The 21,832-nt window shown below is 47.3% G+C and overlaps 1 protein-coding gene across 1 annotated transcript; it reads right to left on the bottom strand.

Annotated features, from left to right (window-relative positions):
* Window positions 1–5,443: 5,443 nt before the first annotated feature.
* LOC126542384 (phospholipid scramblase 2-like) lies at window positions 5,444–21,262 on the bottom strand. Its single transcript, XM_050189437.2, has 6 exons — window positions 21,163–21,262; window positions 13,251–13,328; window positions 10,944–11,083; window positions 9,271–9,441; window positions 7,581–7,739; window positions 5,444–5,766 (listed from the first exon to the last, which is right to left on the bottom strand). The coding sequence occupies exons 1-6, from the start codon at window positions 21,260–21,262 to the stop codon at window positions 5,701–5,703; spliced, it is 714 nt and encodes a 237-aa protein (XP_050045394.1). The 3' UTR covers window positions 5,444–5,700.
* Between the last annotated feature and the right edge of the window lie 570 nt (window positions 21,263–21,832).

The following is a 21,832-nucleotide window of genomic DNA, read 5'->3' as shown; positions in this document are numbered from 1 at the left end:
CGAAACGTGCGCACACAAATTTATTTTCGCGTTCACTCGTGTTATGCATTCGCTATACACATTCTTTATATACATTCGTGTTTTGATTTCGCGATATATTGAGGCAAAGAACTTCATGCCGAAATCACCGCACCGACTGGCAGTTGACCAGTGCCGTCAGCGCTTTCGCAGACGGAAGGGCAGTGGGGCAACGCTGGCATTATGAGCGCTATTGGAGCCAGCTATGGACGAAGACAACAACGAATGCGCGAGCAGTGGCACGAGCGCGAGGGGCAGTATGGGAACTCTGGTGCGATGAGCGGCAACGGAGCCAGCTGTGCAAGAAGACCACCACCACGAACGCCCAAGCAGTAGCACGAGGGCGTTTGCGCGGTTACGCCGAGAGTCCTGAACGAGCTAGCAGTGGAAGAAGACGACGACGAACGCGTGAGCAGTGGCACGAGCCATTGCTGATGATAGTCATTCTCGCACACATGAAAATTTCGATGAACCCTAGTCGTAAACAGCTTCGCTATATATATAAAAAAAAACTATCATTGTTCGTGAACACACTGTGGTGCTTCCTCCCCTCTCGCCATCCGCCCACCCGCACGACCACGCCGATAACAGCCCAAGACCAGCGTAAGTTACGCAATGGACACCATAATTAGGCATTGGCATAGTGGGACATTGGTTATCAATTAGCTTTTGGGTGTTAGCCGCCGGGGTCGTGCTCGCGCACATCGCAGGGCAGATACTCACTATTCGCCATGGACACAGCTGCGCCTTCGGAAAATATTTGTTCTTTGTTGCTCGAAGTACGCATAGTCGGGCAACCCGGTGTTGCACTCGATGCATGCGCACAGCACACGCAGCATCAACAATATGCCCAGGGGTCCCAGAGGCCATGGCTGGATGCGGTGGGTAAAACGCGTTCTCTTGCATCATCGCCTTGCACAGCCTATCAGTGAAAGTGCACGAAAACCTAACTTGTCGCCACCGCCGTGGTTGCTCAGTGGCTATGGTGTTAGGCTGCTGAGCACGAGGTCGCGGGATCGAATCCCGGCCATGGCGGCCACATTTCGATGGCGGCGAAATGCGAAAACACCCGTGTACTTAGATTTAGGTGCACGTTAAAGATCCCCAGATGGTCGAAATTTCCGGAGTCCTCCACTACGGCGTGCCTCATAATCAGAAAGTGGTTTTGGCACGTTAAACCCCATAATTAGGTTTTTTTTTTTAACTTGTCGCCGGTGGGTACTGAGCCGCAAAACATTCTCATTACGTGTAAGATGCACGTGCTACAGCGACGGCTATCAATCTGTCGACTTAATCGGGAATTTATTTGTTATGTGTACTACATCTTGGCCAGTACCACTCAGAGCCATAGCGGATGTCGAACAACCTTTTTTTGCCCGTGGCGTAGAGAGCAGGCACGTGGCTAATAAAACCTCGTATGCTACCTAATGGCATTGAAACTGTGAGATTCGAGACCTTCGCTATGAATGAACGAGGAAAACGAATAGAGTGGCTCGACTTTTGTTAATCACGGCCATATGAAGCCAGCAGGCGATGAAGACAAGGAATGCATAGATGTAATTAGCTGTGCTTTAAACTGAAATGTAGAGAATGGAGAGAAAGTGGGCGAAAAGATAAGTTGTCGCCGGCGAGTACCGAACCCACAACATTTGCCTTACGCGTGCGATGCACTACAAACAGTGCTACATCGACGGCCATCAACATGCATATCTCCACTGAAGTGATGTTGAAGCGTGTACTTTTAGTTCTGGCCACAAGATCGACGTTGAGATGGCAAGACAAACTGTTATATAAGCCTTCGGTAAAAAAATTACATGACCTTTTAACCACCACCAGTTTTGTGTCAAATTGTATAACTGACGTTAAGCGGATATAGGTGTATCGAGAATGCAAATACGCCATTCTCGTTAAATACATTATTAAATCAATCCTTGTTGAGGAACATTAGCAAGTATCTTTTGTTTGCTCTCTCTCTCTCCCTCTCTCTCTCTTGTGATTAAATTCTCTTAAATAAATGAAAATGTGATGTGTCTGCTTCATCGAATGAAGTATATCTTCCGTAGGCTTATAAGGGAGGGGGGGGGGGGGGGGTCTTGGTAAGTTTGGTACTACTAAAAGGGTTTCCCGTACTGGAAAAGTTTAAGAAACATTGCATGAGAGCATTCCCGTGGGCGCGTTTCGCGGACATCTTTGTTGCCTCTCTGGATTCGGCTTTCCGCCGCTCTCTTTTCGATAACGGCGGCTGCGACGCTTCCGTGCTGCCCCAGACACTCCGCCGCGTGTATCCGGCTATTGCGTCGGCGCACTGTCACGCAGATGACGAAAAGTGAGAATGCGGGAATTACTCACCGAACCGGTGCTCTTGTCCCCATTGTTGGTGGCCGTCGCCGGTCATAGCGTGTGGCTCGGCAGCAAACATGGCCGAACGGGTGGTGGCTACAGATGCACGTCTAACCAATTGCTTCACGTCGCGTTCTTGAAGCGCATTGGCAGTCCCTCGTCTTGACGCACCCACGTGCGTCATTCGATGCTTTATTCGATGCTAAGCGCCTGACGGGTCTGAGGATCTTCCGTCCTGCTTCCTGGAGCCTCTGCTCCTCTCTCGCAGCTCTCGTACGTCCTGTGTTGACCACCAGGAAACGTTGAGCTGCTCCCTCGGGACGTCGACGTTGCTCTCCCAGCAACTTGCGTGGTGCGGCTCGATAGCTGCCTTCGGCGACTCCTCAGGGGCTATTGGCGTCGAACTTGCCGGCACCTATGCCGGTACCATTACTGGTAGCATTGCTGGTACAATTGCATTTACCATTGCGGTATTTGCCAGCAATGCCTTGCCTGCCTTCTTGGCGACGAAACAAGTTCTGACCGGTTGCGCCAGTAAATGTTTAAGTTTGCTTTCGCCGGTTGCTACTCGCTGCAGGTGGTGGTATACAGTGTGCAGTCATTGTGCAGCTTGCTTGGGCAACGCACTCCCTAACGTCTTCTGTGACCCTCACTGCATAACTGTCAGCTCAACACTGACCACTCGCGCGACACTTCTCGCGCGCTCAACGCGATGCTCAACACTGCAAACGGGTTCGGCGGCGACTCCTATGGGTCAACCCGCTCGAGCCGGGCAAACCGAGGACGTTGGCCTCTCGAGTCGCATTATAGCCTTGCCTGTTTTCAATTGTGCCCAAATCGAGCGGGTATGCAGGGGGCCTTACATCGACCTTCATTACAGGACAATGGCATTATTCCTTCGATGACGAAGGAGTTTACTACGTGAGTTACGAACATCCTCCAGGCGGTAAAATAAAACTATATATGAAAAAAGTAAGAAAACGCCTGTAAAACGCCATCACCTTGCCATCAGGTACGGGTGCTGTTTCTGCATTTGTATGTTTCATGACATGCGTGACTTCATCCTAGGTTGTCGGGGTACTTAATTCCAATGTGTCTTCAAGCTGTAAATTCGGAAGTTCTTCGCAGTAAGGTAGAAATCTCGTCTCGAACCCACAATCGTCCAATTTGTCTTCCCGAGCGAAAAGATGCTCAAAGGGTGCTCTGAATGTATTTTGCACTTGCTCTAGATTCTGCTGTCGTTGTTTTTGTGCAGATAAAATTTGATGCGGCTGGTTTCGCTAAATTCCGACCAACTCTGTGTGCAAAGGTCGAATTGCCAAGTTTGTTTGTCGGCAGCTGCAGTTCGTGTGCTATTCCAGAAGCTTGCAGCTTCTGGCGTCATACGTTGAAATAGATTTTTTTTTTTTTATCGTGCATCGACGTAGTCACGCGTCACTTGTGCTGGCGTGCCTCCACTATCTGGTATATGGGAGCGGCGAAGTGTCTCATTCAGGTAGCGCGCTACTTGGACGGTCGTCTGCCAGCGTTTTTGAAGTCTGTTCCGTCTAGCTGATTCAGGCATGCCCCCTTCAGTGATGGATGCCGCTGCTATTGTTCCCACGTGTTTTAATACATGTGCCATTGCGTAGAATAGCGGTGCCCATCCGCCAAAGCCGGGGATCGAGATATACTACAGGTGCACACTTGTATTTTGTACCATGGTGCGCACTGCCACCGCACACCAGGGCACGCTTGTAGCGATGCCTTTTCCGATGCTACTTCTTTTCGCTCTTCGTCCGGGGTCAGAAGGACGCTCCGCCCGCGTATCGATGGGATCAGCGTGCCGCGAACGGCGGACGATAAAAGCGGCATAGAATCGAGCGAAAGGCATCGCTAGAAAATCTCGCCTTTTTGTTTATTTATTTATTTATTTATTTATTTATTTATTTATTTATTTGTTTTTCTGGTCTGTACTGGTAAGGAAACCAATCCAAGCATGACATGTGTAAATAGAAGTTTAACGTAGGTGTACGCTAACGCAGCATCGTGATGAATACTTCAAGTTTTCGTATTTGGCAAAACTCTGTGCCCGGGGTCGGTAGACTAGGTGGTGGTGGTGAACTCTTTATTTCGCCCAAGATGAGGGGAGCAGCCCGAGAACCCGTTGCGCTGGCTTAGAGGAGGTCGGCGGGGATCCCTTGGGATGCCGCGACCTCCTGTATATCGAGGTAGTCTCCGACCCGATTGATGGCAGTCTGAATAGTATCCTCAGTCTGACCGTCACTGCCGTGTGCGATCCGAAGAGTGAGATCGTCAGCATAAAGGCTGTGATGTAGGTGGGGGATGCAAGCCAAAAGCTTGAGCAGGCCTATCAGTGCAACGTTGAAAAGCAGCGGCTAGAGCTCGGAGCCTTGGGGCGTGTCGCGGATGCCAGGAGAGATGGTGGTGGGATGTCCCATGCCGGAGCTGAGCTGTATTTTGCGGCCGGTGAATAAGTCTCGGACGTACGCATACGTGCCATGTCCGACGCCGAGAGTAGGAATCGCTTCATGGAGGATGTTGTCGAAGGCCTTGGCAACTGTTTTTATAATATTCATTTTTATTCGTCTGTAATATTCTTTTGCCTTGCTAATGGCGCGATCTTTAGTTTTCTTTCAATAATGTTTGTTGGCCTCACAGTTTCTACTCCAAGCGTGAAAACTACTAGATTATAGAGCGACAACATGTATCTTAACGGTGGTGGAAAACTGCTGTTCGTGGTTTGGAAACGCTGGCTAGATGTAGCCAAGCCCATTTTGATCCTTCTCCACATTTCTTTTATCTGACCCGGATCACCCACGACTAAGTGAACCTTTGTAAACGTAATCGTTTATTTGCTTACAGAGCCTTCTTACTGCACTGCGATTACACAGCGCGGTAACCGGACGCTTGAAGCACGCGTGTGCTTCAAAACCACCTTAATTATACGGGTGTCCGTGAGAGCCCGACCTTCACGGCAACATAGAAACATTCTGTGGGTCTTATGTGTGCTCGGACCCGCTACCTGACTCAACGCGAGACGCGTGGCTCATCGCTCCCAGTCGGCACTCACACAATGACATCGTCAAAGGGACTTGGAATTTAATGCGCGTGATATGGCCGTGCTCAGAAAACCGCTGAGTGTTGGTATTGTAAATTACCGCTTCTATTTGCTCAATTTGAATCGACGATCGTTCTTTTTTTTTTCGGGCACTTTCCCATAAGAGGCGGTAGCTTTAGTCGTAGAGGACACGCATAAAAGAGCGTCAGTCTGCAGTCATGCTAATAGTCTCTGCCTTGCAATTACAGTAGCCGTTCGTGCTAAAAACGTAGACTGGAGTGTCATGCCACCATCCCAGGTGCTTTGCTGTCACTCCTCCCGCATGTTTTCTCGTAGAACGTGTAGTCCTGCAATAAAATTGAGCAGCGGTAAACAAACGCACACGAAATATTGGCACATAATTCAATACGCAAAGTGCAGCTAACGCCACAAGCGCACGTAGCCCGTCTTTCTTAATCTTATCCCACAGTTTCTTTTTTTTCAGTGTAGAGGTTTCTAAGAGGATTCGCGCTATACCGTGCCAAGATAGTGCAGAATGAATCTTCCGTGAAGGTAGTGATAATAACGCAGGCTTTATGTTTACTGTTTTCAGATAACAGGTTCAACTAATGCCGAAATGAGTCGAAAATCTCACGCTGGCTTAATGGCATTGTCGTTACGATGACGAAACTGTTACGTTAGACCTGTTCGAGAAATTATATGTCAGTCAGTCGTGATGTTAGACATACTATTATCGATGGCGGTCGGCCAATGACAAACAGCTCTTACAAACAAAGAAGCCTTGCGAATTAAGGTCGTAACTGAAGTAAGAAATCTTAGGTGCGAAATTATCTGCATTTCAGACATCTTGATATTCACTTATCCGCAAGCTACTCGGTTTATTCTCGCAGCGGTACTACGCTGAAGAAACGTCTCGGCCAGTTCAGCTAGACGTCATGTTAGCTGTTTCTGCGAATACCTTAAGCACTTCTTCATTCCGAGTGCTATCAATACAATCGATTTATTTCTTGCGAAACACGCCATTCGGCCTGGCCGATATCAGAAAGTGATATCATCAGCAATCACGTCTGTATCTAAGTGAATCTCGCCTTTAACTTATTGCTTATGCTACAGTGTTGCGATTCTGAAATTTAACGAGAGCTCTAATTTTGATATATCTGCACGCACACTGGCTACGAAATTGTGTCGCTTGTTCCATTGATAATTTCCAAGACAGCTTTTGACATCCGGAGACAAGAGTGCGCGTAATGTCAATATCGTTAGTGGCATATTTCGGGGATGTCACACATAATTGCAGGATAACACAGCACACATTTACAACGAAATTCTTACGCTAGAACCATTCGTGTGAACAGCCTGTAAGTCGTTATGCTGGACACATTATGACGAAGGCAAACGCCCTATAGAAAACAGCTCTTGCAGATGAAGAGCATCACGGACCACAGGGTCCGTATTCACAAAGATTTTCGTTCTTAAGTGGCCCTTGACATCAGCCAGTCACCTTCGCTAATTATATATCCGACATCACGAGTGGCTCGAGTTCGTTCATACGATGAAGTCTAATATAAACGTGTATTGTGAACGTGGGCCCAAATTCTTAGTTCACGCTCGTTCCTAACATATGAAAGACAGAATGGCTTCCATTTATAGAAGCCGCAACACCCTTAAGTTTTTCCATCAAGAAAAAAAAGGCGACGCAGTCTCTAAGATCTAACGCGTGGGGCACACCGTATCGGCATTTCGATCATCGCTATTTAAACGGCATACTCTTCCGTGAATTTGAGAAATTTCCTTATCGTCATTATCGCCATCATGATACGTTTTGGTAAGCCGACCTTGCCCTCCGCAAAAGCCAAAATCTATCTTTTCAGAAAAGCCAAACTCCTACGCCATGTTAGCTTTACGTGTATTTTTTTTTTCTTAAGCGTTAAAAAAAATGACATGTCGGGTTTAACGTCCCAAACCTGCACAGTGGTTTATCAAGGCCACTGTAGAGGAGAGCTTCGAAATAATTTTGGCCATTTGGGGTTCTTTAACATCCACTCAAATGTAAGCACACGGAGGTTTTCGCATTGTCGTTTCCGGGAACCGAAACCTCGACCTTTCTTTTTTCTCGAAACTTCGCGAGCGAGTAGGGTGGTCAAAATAATCCAGTGCTTACGATGAGCATAGTGGCCGCGATAAGTGCACCTTTCATATGGACATCCAAGTCTATTGGGAACGTGACGCCAAAATTGTCGATGTCTGTATAGAACTCCTTCATGAAGCCACTCCACTTCTTGGTGATCTTGCCTATGGCGGCGCCGTTTGCTGATCGAACCTTGTAGAGAAACACGTGGGAGAATTACAACAGCGATCCCGGTAATTGGTAAAAAGCGGAATTATAGGTGCCCTTCGCATGCCTGATTGGCCCCGCGAAAGAAGAAAGCTGCAGAGAATTCCGCAGGTCTTTTTTTTTTCGTTTCTTTCTTTCTTTCCTTTGTTCTTTCTTCCTTCCTTTTTGGCGCATCGTCTTAGTTTTCTTTGCCGCGTCATCCCTTCTTTTGGATACTTAGTTTCATAGTCAGGTAGCGTTTACAGGCAGAATAAGCCATTACACACCTAGGCAAAGTGGTTTTATAGAATCCTCTAAACACATCGTATACGTTACTCCGTCTTGTTCTACAGTTGACTCCCGTTTAGACACACTCGACTACACCAAATCTTTCTATATGTGAAAAAAAAAAACGTGAACATTTGGGCGGAATGTTATAGACCGAATGTAAAAAGAAAACCGCCTCACACAAAGCGTTAATGCCGCTAAGCCGAAGTTCTATAGCCGTCATTGGCTCTTGCTAGTCGGCTTCGCGGGAGGTCAGGATCGAAGACTTCCAGGAGGTGACTACGGGAGAAGCAATTGGTGCACTTTGTGTCATGTGAATATAATAAGTGTATCTTTTTACATCTGCCTGTTGCTTTTAACCCTGTTCCATTTATTACTTCTGTACTGGCTATGTGGGCGCATCAAGAATAGCGTACTTTGAATTGTTCCGATCACTACATAAAGTGAACAAATTGTCCCGGTCCCTTAGAATTCGTCTAAGGGTAACCTACAGTTTCTTTTCTTTTTATCTTTAGTGTACATGCATGGTGCACCCAACAGAATCTAAAGGCAATACCTGATAATTAATAGAACGACATAGGTAGATAGTCTATTAGTATTTCATAGGTCACCTCTAATAACTGCCCGTAGTCATCTCATTGATTTCACAGATATATTTCCACAGACTTACCATGAACAAGCTTTGTAAAGGCTACTAAGGACACACTGAAACAACATCGCACTTTTAAAATATTTCCTCACAATATGTACTGATTAGATATTCTCGTTAGTGTTTCGTTCCCACCTAATAGTACAGTTTTCATCAAAAATTTCAAATCCATTTTCAAGAATAACCAGAATCGAGAATATATGGCGCGACACCTGTATAGAATAACCAGCGCAGTGTATTATGGAAAAACTAATAGTTTTGATGGTCTCAATTTGCCAGGCTGCTTAGGAGCAGTGAGGTTTCTACAGGGGGTGCCATAAGGCTGAACAAAGATGCGTACTGTCACGTGAACAGCGACGTCGGAAGACTCCCAAAACTGGTTCGTGCCACGTGGACAGTAAACTAACGACTACTGACAAAGCCGATTTCATTGTCTCGACTGAGGTCACCCTATTTACACGCATGATTTCGTTCTTTATTTCTTTCCTTCTTTCTTTCTTTTCTTTCTGTAAACGTGCGCGTCTCTTTAGGGGTAGTCGGGTCAAGTGCCATGCGCCGACGCCCACGTCATACTCGAAGGGAAAGCGTACACCCACTCACTTCGAAATCGACGTCGCACTTGCAAGGTACGCTGGTAGTGCAAATGGGGCCCACAATATCCAGCACTCTATTCCCACTCCGGTCATAAATTGCGTACGTAGGAAAGCATATGGACCACCGCTGACGTACATGACCGATGAGAGTCCCTGGTGGAGCTTGAACTTCCACTACCTGGCGAAATCGCAAAGACAACCAAAAGCTGTCGAGAAATGGCCTAGTCGCACTTACTCTCTATTCTTTGATGACACTTGTAACAAAAAAAAAATTCTTGTGTTTTCACATTATAAGTGTACAGGCGTCATTTGAATGTATATTACACTTTTGTAGGCTCTATCAACAAATATTTTTCTGCAGTCTGCATTATACTGAAATTCTGCATTATCGCTTCTTTTTCATTTGTTGAATTAACGAATATGCCAGACACAAAGCGTTAAACTTTCTCGTTTTCTTAAGAAAGACATACATAAACGTGCCTACGAGCGTTGTGTTCTCTCCGTACAAAGTTTTGTTTGCGTTAGAATATTTCCTTCAGTGTGATTTTCATCACTCTCACAGATAAGGGAATGCTAGTGTTCTAATAAAAGAGGGCTAAAATAAACAACGACGCTCGTCATTTTCTACTGAGAGCTACTTTTAATAGCGCCGGCAATATACAGATCTTTAACGCGAAACCATTAACTGGCTCATGAGGCGAGAAACTTGGCGTTGTCGGCGTCGGCATCACCACACACTGGTGTAGAATGGCTGCGAACCTTCCACCTTTGGTGAGAGTCAAACCAACGACCTTTGGTGTTAAATGACCTTTGCTGGTCATCAAACACATGGTCATGGAACACAGGACCTTTGGTGTTAATTGAGGCAAATTAAGGTAATGTTATTTAGATAGGGTTAATTAAGGCACTCGAGCCCACCACTTTTGATGGGAGTCAAAACCACGTACACTAGAGGTTGGATCCCCTTCCAACTTATTAAACATTTCGACTTCTCTCAGCCTACCGTACGCGCACGTTTATTCTAGTCCCACCATTCGAGGGACGGAAGAGTGAGCTATGCATGTAAACGCTTCCAAAGAAACCACTTGCGAGTCCCCTAGTCGAAATGTTGATTCTAGCCTGACGCATTCCTTCTCTGGTCAGGGTTGATCACATTCAGACTCTCTGCATTGTGAACATCTGTCGTCTACCTAGGTTAACCTCACGCTACGTGCTGCCTAAGATAAGTTTAGGTTTTATCTCCACATGCTTCATAAAGTAACGAACTGAGCGGATGTTCTTGGCCACTTTTTGTAATGCCCATACAATTGATTGTTGCCTTGAGTTTGCATTGCTTCGTGCCCTGCCCGCTTTAAAGTGACATTTGGAGTAGGCTACTAATTATTTAAAGTATATACGTTTGAATTGCAAGCTAGTTTCTTGTCTACTGAGAGAGTGCTACATCTTCTAAATTACCTTATCATCAAATTAAGTCTGCCTTCGTGGCAAACATTCAAGGCGGTGTATAGGGAATGAAATGAATACAAAACTGCCGGTAAGGGCATCCTGTGCTCGCGCTGTCTGTTCACTAAAAAGCCCTGTCATTGCGCTGCAAGCATAATTGCAAGTTTGTAACGCAGTGGTTCGGAGCCGTTTCTTTGGGCACGTGTGTTGATCCCAGTGAAGAAAGTTATGCCTCACCTGCAGACAACAAAAAAACCAGCACTGCGTGCATCTCAGGTACCGCACGAAGCGCATCACGGCGTCATTTTTGTAGTCCAGGACGTCCATCACGAAACATCGCCTTGGCCCGCAGCAGTACCTCGCGCAACAACTTGAATCTTTAATGAAAAGAGAGCTATTACCAGATCAGCGTCTTCCATTTTACAGATATTCTGCGGATCTAATACCCTGTAATCATTATGCAGTAAGCGTTTATGCAGGGACCTGCATACTTCGATGCGTAAGTTCGAAAAAGGTTTTGCGCTCACTGCTGCACTGTTCTTGCTCATAGTTTGCAGAAATGTCGTATTTTGGGGTCTACGTCGTTTAGTATAACATTCGTAATAGTTAATTAAGGGGAAGTAGGGGTAGAGGTGCCCTTGTCAGGCAGTTATATCTGCCTTTAGCCCCTACATCCCTGACAATGTGTTACCTACTTAAAGCACACAAGAAATTGCCCGATTTCATAAAAAAGGGCAACTTTGCCTGCACTTCTGTAGATGCGAGCTGCTGCCGCAACGACGTAATATTAACTTTTGTCGCTGCCTGCCGGTAGCTGCGGAAAGCTGCATTTCAGAGAGGCTTGCTGCTTGTTTCCCGCTTCTCGTACACGCGACTGCCCTCCCTGAAACGCTGCTTTCTGCAGCTGCCGGCAGGCGGCGACACAAATTTATGCTTGTGTCTAATCCTAGCTGTAGGACTAAAAGAAAATTTTAGTATTGCCACTTGCGGAATATCAGGTTCGGCAGCCATATACGGGATAATGATAATAATTTAATGGCGCCCCTTATGACTCGGCGTGGTGAAAAATATTAACCTAGCCTGCTTGATTTAGTCAGGTATGCTATATATGTTCTTTGTATAGCATTTCATTTTTGTATACATCTTCCCCACCCTCTTCAAAATGTACCTCGTACCGCTAGGCATGACTGTACGAGATCCGGTCGTATTAATCTCTTCCCTGCTTTCTTTCCACCAATACTGTAAACGTATCTTGCTTATCTCGACTGCTGACCGGTTGATGCTCCCGTGCACTTTAAATACAAGCACTTCTGGAAAGTGTACGTTACCTACAGTTCTCTCTGGGTGAACCTCTTCGCATTCCATTAGATTGTGCTGAGTGGTATCCGGATTTTTTCAGCAACAGACACATGCCTAATCTTTTTCGAGTATCGGCTCCGGTATGTTTTTGTCCTTAAGGTCCTCCTCAACTAGCCAGGCACTGCCCTTTGTTTTATCGTACTGGGTTTCCCGTCTAATTTCTTTCTTCTCATTCTTGTAAATCTCCATGGTCCTTTTTTGTTTCCATTCTTTGTGTCCAATTAACTGTCTCTGTTTGTCTCACTTTCTTTCTGATGACACCTGGTTGTCTATTTACAATTTCAGTTACCGTGTACTTGGTTGCCATCTTTCTTGACCTCTTCCTCCATTTTGTGCCCACGCTTTTGAAGTACAGATACTTGTGCACTTTAGCTGCCCATTTATTTTCATCCATATTCCTGAGTCTCTCTTGAAAACTAATTTTTCTCTGTGCTTTTGTGACTTCAAAAGCCCATATCGCCCTGCATTGCCTCATTAGTGGCTTTACCTAGGGCTCTCAAAACCAACCGGCTTACCAATCTTTAACTTCCAACCTAGACAATATATCGTATTTTAAGCATAGAATGGCATGTGCGAACGTTCGCGCAGGCACCATTACTCCTTTCCAGATTGCACGTACCACCTAATAGTTATTGTGGCCCCACAATGCTCTGTGTTTCATTATTGCAGCGTTACGCTTCCCCTTTATTTTGATATTCTCTTGGTATGTACTTGAGTAAGTCTTTCCTTCTTTTATGTATACGCCGAGGTACTTATATTGCCTGACTGTGGGTATGACTTGGTCGGGTTCGTGGCGCCACCTGTTGTCGCAGAGTTTCACGACAAAGCACGCAGATCTATTATTACAATAACTAGATGTATTATACTTAGCTGCTGAAGTTGGGTTTCGGCAGCGATGTAGGCTGTTTTTCGTCGACAAGAACATTCATATAACACGAAAAAGCACTGTATAACGCGTTGTGGTTGGACAAGTCGTCACAAGATGTTGCTGCAAGTGCAGTTGCTGTCCACCACGCCTCTGGTAACCCGCTATTACATGTAGAATAACACGTTTATGGACAAGCTAAAATACTTTTATAACATGTTTTTCTGGCACTCACAGTTGTAACTCCTCTTGCTCCATAACACATTCATATGGTAATGCAGAAGTTATTACACAGATGAAGCGTATGCAGGTGTGCTTACCTTCCTTTATAGAGAACATGAACTGGCCCGCTGAGTTCTTAGCAGTGTATGAATTGCAAGTCTCGGCACCAAGAACAGCTGGAAAAATGAGCACAAAAAAATAGTCATGTTCTCAGAAATTTTTGTGGTCTACTAAAGCAAAGCTTTACGTTAGATAGAAAAAGCCAAACAAAGAAAACGGTCGATGTCCACTGAATAGAGCGTACTGTGCAGTAGGGCCCCTTACATTATATACGGTCTGCTGTCAGAATCAGGAGGAGACAAGGGGCGGTCGCTAAAAAAGCCTCTTACTTCTGCCTCTTCTCCATTCCCCTTGCCTGCACAGCCTTGCGCACTTCCATCCTTTTACTTGGCCACAATTCGAGTTTCCGGCGCAACTTCGAACTACACAACTTAGCATGGGGTATGGTCTAGTGCAGAGAGTGAGGTTGTCGTTTGTGAGCTGTCCAGCGCTCAACAAGCTTCTCTGGAGGGCGGCACTGACAGTTACGCTCTGGTCTGGGCTTTTGTATAGGCGTCCTTGATGTAAGCAGCGGGTTCAGCTGTTGGGATCGCAGCAAACACCAATAGCCCAGCGGATGTTTGCGCGCTTGTTCTCTGTCTTGTACTCTACTCGGGAACAGTTTTAATGGCGTTCGTGGTAGTGTACGACAGTGACATCAGTGGTTGCGGATAGTCTACGATGTCGCTTACAAGTTTGTCTGATTTGGTGCAAGGTGACGTCGCTTAAGCAGACGTGTGAAGGACTGGCTTGGCGGGTCTTCCGCCATCATCACCGTGGGCCTTTTTCTAAGCCGAAGTTTCCTTTTTGTTTTTTGGCGGGACGCTTGAAAGTATTTCGCCGTAACTTGTGGAACAACTAATGCTCCGCGAAGCGCTCGACTCACAGGAACTTCACGATCCATCGCTGGTATTTGAGCTGTCCATGGGTAAAATCCGGATGACGGTGGGTATGAAAGCGCGACATCAGGAGAAGATGACCGACATGCAAAGGACAGCACTGAAAACGGCGGTATGAGCTTTTCAGAGCTTGAAACAGGGGCAACCTGCGTTTGTACTAAAACCTGTGAGCTTTTCTGAGTCTGATATGGAGACTTCAGCCGCACTGTCAGGTCTGAGACAATCATGACATCAGCCGTGCTGGTCGCCAGGGAGACGACTCTCAAAGGAAGGTGAGCGTATTCCGTATTGTCGAGATTGGGGGCTCAATCCCATCACTCGTGATCCGTTTTCAAGATTGGAGTCGGGCATGAATTAGAAGGTAGCTGGCCCATGCCGTCGTCCAACTTATCCACGCTGAGGACGTTGAAGAAGGGAAGGACTGCTTCTCATCGAGAATGAGGAATATCGGTTTATTTACAGTATCTACATCAGTCTAGCATGACTGCTTAGAAAAGTACATCAGCCTAACATGACTGCTTGAGAGAAAGTGCATCAGTCTAACATGACTGCTTGAGAGAGAGTACATCAGTCTAAAATGACTGCTTGAGAGAGTGTGCATCAGTCTAACATGACTGCTTGAGAGAGTGTACCCTGAGCATCCGCACAACAGCGGTTTTTAAACACTCGGTCCTCCCCCGATACAAGGTGACGCGAACGTTCGTTTAGTCATCGTAAACTAGCCGCCTCTCTCCGGGACGGCTTACACACACACTTTGTGCGAGGTTCACCGTCCGGAGCCGACGTCAGCCGGACTTCGTAGAACTCGGGGCTTGTGTCAGGAAAGGTGCCTTTTATTCCCTGAGCTGACCTCCCCAGCGCGGCCGAGTGCGCATTGTCTTGCGTCTGGGCGGCGCTTGGGAAGGAGCCTCGAACTTGGTTCCCGCGAGCGCTCCCCCGCTCCCGGCAGACCAGGGCGGCGGTTGGGGCACAGTAACGACAGTGGGCCCGCCGAGCGCATTTAGTCACAATGGCGACGAGGTTAAAGCGTAACGGTGGCGTTCCAAGATGAGGTTACCACCGCTGGCGTAAATGGCTGGCAAACTTGCACCTCAGCTGGGCCGTTCTTAACAGTATTGGGCCAGTGAGTGCGCTGCGATCTGAGGATTGTGACGAGTGGAGACGGGTGCGCGAGACGGACGCAGTGAACGAAGAAGTGGTGTGTGTTGGTGCGCAGTGGCGTGGCACGTGAAGAGAGACCGCGCGCCGGGATTTGAATTCGGACGGGTCGGCGACGACTCAGGAGGATGGGTTACAGTGGCAATCGAAACGGCTACGGGTCAGCCTTGGCGCCTGTTCTTGTAACACAACTGGGTCAACGCACGAGCGGCTACCGGTCCGCTCGGGTAACCGTCAGAGGCTCATCGGTACCATGCAGGGAACGGCTCCGCTGGCTGACGGTCCACCCTCTTGGCCATGCCTGTGGTCCCGCCTCTGGCCTACCGCCGTAACCAGATAGCGCTGCAGCTCGCGTGGCCGCCAGCAGCGCTGACGACCCTGTACCGGTAATTTGAAAGTAGCGTCACTCTCGTCCCCGCGGCGCGTTCCTTCTCGATCCTCCTCGCCCGCCCGCTGCGCGCGCTGCGCACGGCACGCTTTTTCTCCTGGGCTCCCGCGGACGGGCCGCAGCATTCTATAGAGGCGCGTTATTTCGGGCCAGTGGCGCGGCCCTGTAGCGTTTAAAATTTTGAGAAATGCTTATAACAGCATCGATAATGTTGAAGGCAACGTTTATGGGGAGGTTGGTTTTTCTTAAAGCCGTGTGAACTGATGAAAAGTGAGCTTTGAGGCGAGTTCTGTACTCCAGACAATTTTCCTGCCATATGATGACATGTTTAACTTAGTGCGTCTGATCTAGTATTGCTTGTGACACATCCCTCTTCGTGTGGCTTATCAAGCGAAAGCCTTATGTAACTGTTTCAAGGTCCCATTGGGAGGTATAGAAATTTTCAAGCGACCCAAGGAAGGCCGGAAGCGAAAGCAAAGCATGTCCAGCCGTGTATAAGAGATAATTACTCATTAGGAAAGCAAATAATGATGGCTTAGCGATTTTATTGAGATGGATTAGGATGTATTATTGAGGATTAAGGTAACTAAGGAGAATTAAGGTGGATTAAGGTCGATGAAGGTAGATTATGGTGAATGAAGGTGGATTAAGGTGCATTAAGGAGGATTACGGTGGATTAAGGAGGATTAAGGTTGATGAAGGAGGATGAAGGTGGATTAGGATGGGTTAGGAAGAAATACATTGCAGTGTTAAACAATACTGCCTGCAGAATATTCTTCGCATTACTACATCATGACCACAATCATGATTGATTTCTCAACCTTCGTAATCAAAGCGCATTCATGCAATGATATCGGCTCGTGGTAAATCAGTGGAAAAAGTTTCCCCGCAGAACAAAACCGCAAGAAGGTGGTTTTAAAACATTTGCTATTAAAGCGAAGATTCCCGGTTTCCGCCTACATGTCGACATCAACAGCAAGCGTGCGCGATTATGTGGACACCCCTTGCACATTACCTGTATCCATGAGAAAACCACATAATAATCATCGCCCACTCATGCGGGCGTGGAACTGCAGTTCAAAGCAAATTCCAAAAATCCAAGGTGTCCTTAGGTATCGCCTGAGACGTGAATGCAATAGCAATGCAAAGCCTACTGTAAGTCACCTTAATCCACCTCTATCCACCCTAATGCTCCTTAGTACGCCTTAATCCTTGTTCATGCACCTTAATCCGCCTCTATATTCTCTGGTCCACCTTAATCCACCCTAATCCACCTTAATCCTCTTCAATGCACCTAATCAATCTTAATCCTAACTAATCCACCTTAAGTCAATCAGTAATTAATCATTAATTAACTTGGCTAATTATTAACCTCTGATATACGGCTGAGCATGCTTTGTGTCACTTCTGTTAATTTCTGTTCACTATGCGACCTTGAAACAGATCTAAACACTGCTTTCGTCTTAAAACTAAAAAAAACGCACTGTGGACTAGCTATCGCTCATCGGCTGCAATACCACGGGTATACTTGCCACTAATTGTTTTAGGGCCTGCATTCATTGTGTGACTGACCAATGCCTCAATGGACTGACGCAAACATCGACGTAGGCTGAAAATAATAGCTCCTCTACAAACCGCTATTTCGATTTTCATAAGTAACAGGCAACGTATCCTAACAATAACGAAAAGCGCGATCGACAGGCTGTGTCATCGCGCAGAATTGTTCACAGCGGAAAACAACCTATAGTGCTGCATTTCCGACTGAATAACAACAGTTGGCGACGTGCGAGGTGATGGAGTCCCAAAGAATGTTAAGCATACTGAGGACAACCCCATGTTTATGCAATGTACAAATTCCCGCAGCAAGAACGCTGGTGAGCAGGCCGAAATAATTTTAAATATGCAGCATTAGGGGATGCTTTGATACGTGCAATAAGACAGAGGCCTCACCTGGCAAATAACACTGTTCTTTGTCGGAACAAGGTTCTTTCGGCAAGTGTTATGCAGCCACTACTTCCTGCGCAAGCCGTCACGCTTTCCTTGTGGTATCACAAAAACTACGTAACCATCTTCAGGCTTTTTGCTGCAGTTATATGTGCAACAGCACGGCATAGCGCTAGCACCGAAAGCAGGAAAGACAATGTACAACGTTCGCTATGCTGAGCTAAAGCGCCTAGTCAGCCGAGCTGAGGAGAAAAATGGCGCGGACGAAAAAAAAAGAACAAGCAAGGTCAATGGCAGGGAGACCAATCGTTGAGCAGAAAGACGGGTGCAAGACCGCTTCCCGCGGGAGGAAAGGAACGCAAGGGCGAGGAGGAGGGCAGAAGGTCGCGCGGCGGCGGCGGAGTTTAAAAAAAAAGAGTGGTGGTACTTTCAGATTATCAAGGGACTTTATGTACTGGAGCCAGCGGAGCTCGCCGCCAACTGGCCAGTCACGCTCCATGAGACCAGAGCGGGGAACGTCCCTCTCTTCCCCGCTGCCGTGGCGCAGCAGCTTCACCTGACGACACGGACGCGGTCATTCCGCATGCCGTGGGGTCCCCGCCGTTGTACTGCGTGTGGCTGAGTCGCCTGTCAAGTGAGGACGGATACTTCAAGTCGGCGAAGTCTATCACGTAGCCAGGAACGAATAGAGGTTAACCGCGAAGCCAGCTCTAGACTTGGCTAAGTGTGCTGATAATTGCAATGTCGAGTCACCATGTTTTCCTCACTGTGTGCTGAGCCTATGGGCCCACAAACCTCGACCACAGGATGTGGCTCCGACAGGCCAGGTAGCATCTCCCTGCAGTAATCTGGGGGCAGGTCGGGTGTCTGAAATGGCAGCGTGTCAAGTACGAGAAGAGCCGGTGCCTCGGTGTGACGAAGTATTGATGCGTTTCGTTGGCTGCTTAGGATGGGAAGTGATCTCGGCCGTTTGAACTGATGGTGTGGTGGCGGATACCGACTCAGAGTCCGAGACACGCAGCGGAAGAACCAGCCCGTGGGCGGCGCCTTCGGTGGGGCAGCCTGCGAACCTCTGTGAGAAAGGGCTGCATGGCACAGCTGCTGCGTCCGCGCGGTGCTCCTCATGAGCCTCGTGTGCAGGAGAGCGCTGCTCGGACTCACCACGTGCATACGAGAGCGGGTGGAAAACAACCATCAAAGCTGCGCTTCATTCTGCCCAGGACAGCTACTTTTCACCTTCAGAATGGTCCCAGGCCTTTGCAGCACCATGTAGTCGGTTTGCTGCAACCAGCCATCTTTTGTGGTCTGGCCAGGCGTGACAGCTCACCCAAGGAATTGATTGGTCCCACCAAAAGGTCACCTTGAAATGCTCTAAACGCCTCTATTTCCACGACACTTGGATGTGGGAAGCCGCCACGCATGATCTTCGTCAGGCTGTCTGTCCAGCTGCCCTAGGAGCCAGAGTCAATGTCCGCGAACACTGCGGTGGCAGTTGTACTGGCGGCGGCGAGATCAAAAACGAAGGGATTGTGGACGGTATCTCTTGGTGCCTTGGAGCTCGAAGTAGAAAAAAAAAGTAGTAATCAACATATGCAGATACCGCGCAACTGTGGGAATCGATGTAAGCGAAGCTTTCTGTTCTGTTTGCTTTGATTGACGATAATTAGCGGTGATGTTGACGGTAAATGTTTTTCTTCAGCGTTTAGTCCAATACGAGAGTGGTGAGCTAATGTTAAACGTAACGTTGAGCGCACCCCTATCGTTTGTGTGCGTAGCACACAGAACAAATAGTGAGACGTGTTCACATGAGGCGATGTTGTGCGCCAGTGTTCACAATCTCTGAGAGGTTTCAGCACTATCATTGCCTCAAATGGTACATCGCATTTGGGCAGAAGGGTAAGCTTGAAGTGAATTACGGGGCTACACGTGCCATAACCATGATCGGATTGTCAGGCATGCCATAGTGGCGGACTCCGGATTAAATTTGACACCCCGGTGTTCTTTAACGTTCACCTAAATCGAAGTACACGAGCATTTTGTGTACGTGTGTGTGTGTGTGTGTGTGTGTGTGTGTGTGTGTGTGTGTGTGTGTGTGTGTGTGTGTGTGTGTGTGTGTGTGTGTGTGTGTGTGTGTGTGTGTGTGTGTGTGTGTGTGTGTGTCTATTTCGCTCCTGTCGATATGCGGATGCCGCGGCTAGGCCTTAATCTGCCACCTAGAGTGATGCCATAGCCGCAAAGCTACTGCGGCGGGCACAGAAGTGTTGATTTGACGTGTCTACGCCTCCGTAGAGTCGCCTAGACCCTACGGTGCGCTTTAATGCGGCTCTGCTTCTGCAAGCCTTGCGTAAGTTGCCCGCTTGACAAATTTGCATGGTGCTTATTTTTCAGAAAAAGCAGAAACGTATCGTACCGCACCTTGAACTTAAGTTTATCCCGTTTGCCCGCAACAGCTGTCGTGTCTAAAGTAGTAGCATTTCCTTGCCTTCTCACATCACCTTCTCTCAATTCCCTATCCCCCCTTCTTATATGGGAACTGCGAGCGAAAACTGGCAAGGCTGTTATTCACTTCTTTTGCGACTGCCTCGGTTCAACCCATGATATGCCTCCTCTCTCTTCTCTCTACCATTTTATTTAGCTTTCCTCTGCACTTGCACGTTCAAAGAAAGATAAGCGCTGTTATTTCTGCCATACTTTAATTACAGCTGTGTAGAGGCTTATATGACGACGCGTAGAAAGCTCCAGAGGGCATTGTGCACATTCGACGCGGTGCAAAGATCCAACCGAGTTTCTCGCGTCGTCTTTCCTCTCTGCTTCCTTCCTGTCATGTATACACAGGCTCTGAACCACTCCCTGGCGTGGTATGCCAAACAGCAGTAACAGCAGGAGTGGGAAAGTCAAAGGAAGAGGCAAAGAAAGCTCCGCTTAAAAAGTAAGGGGCCTTTGTGCGTAAGTGTATGAAGAGTAACCTCGGCAAGCAACATTGAACCACCGCACCTACTGCATTGGTTTTCTAATTGTCTCCAAAGTCTGTCTTTTCCCTTCCGAATCATTCTTTGCTTCATACAAGGTGCTTTAAAGCAGATGATCAGGTTCCTGTCTAGCCACCTTTTGGGCCTCTTTAATATTTATGATTGATAAAAATGTTTCTATGGAGGGATTGTACGAAGGACTATTACGTGGAATAGGAAGGGGGACGGCGGAGGTGTACTCATAGCCACCCCAGCAGCTACGCGTTCTTTGCAAAACGAAAAAAAAATTTATGCAGATGCCACGCGCTGCGGAAATCGGTGTTATCCAAAACATTCTGCAAGTATTTGGGTACCCAGCCTCTTTTAGGATGCTGAAACGAGCTACAAGACAAGCCAACGTATATTTCTGTAAGGCACCAATTGTGTGGGGGATGCGAGCGTGTGTGTGACGACAGCGGCACTGAGACAACGGCAAATGAGACATGTCGTCTTAATATTGTAACAGTGTGCACAATAGTAGAAAATACATACCCAACCGCTACCTCCCTCTCACCTTCAGCGAGTTCCAATTCCTGCTGTATTATAACTTGATCTATGACTGTCAGGTACTCAAGGCCGGGAGGACAAACGACGGAGGTCGCTGGTTTCGGCATGTACGCTATAGATGAAAGCAGGGTCGAGCCAAAAGATTAACAAAGGTTGAGAGCACACTCGCTTGCAGCATCTGCACATCTATATGCAAAAGCATATGCGTCAGTTTCAATAAAATCGTCTTAATTTGCAAATATCTCCCCCTTCACACCATTTCGGCAGCTACGCGTCAGAGCAAGGCACCACGCAGAGAGGCTGATTTCCTCACAGAAAAAGGTAACAAGCAGAAGCATTTCAATCATGCTTCGTATGCTAAGTGTGGTAATATCAGTGCGAATGGGCGAACAATTTTTGCCTGCTCACGACGTCTGCAATAAAAATGCTCTAACCCAGATGTGAGTAATCTGTTTGATGAAAGAATAAGATGCAGACAAATTTCGAGACAACAGGGTTTACTAGGTAAATATCGAATATGTGCTTACTTCTTGTAGAGCAGCACGAGCACATGCCGGCCGATTAAGCGGATACTCACTCATAAACACTCACCAATATTTTCTAAGGCTATGTACTCCCTCGCACTTATTCTGGCTCACATTCGTCGACACTCTCGCTCGTATACGCGTGCACGCCCA

This window comes from Dermacentor andersoni, chromosome 2 (assembly GCF_023375885.2).
Source record: "Dermacentor andersoni chromosome 2, qqDerAnde1_hic_scaffold, whole genome shotgun sequence".
Classification (NCBI taxonomy): domain Eukaryota; kingdom Metazoa; phylum Arthropoda; class Arachnida; order Ixodida; family Ixodidae; genus Dermacentor; species Dermacentor andersoni.
The sequence above is the reverse complement of the archived record's forward strand: the minus strand, read 5'-3'. Positions and strand labels throughout refer to the sequence as shown.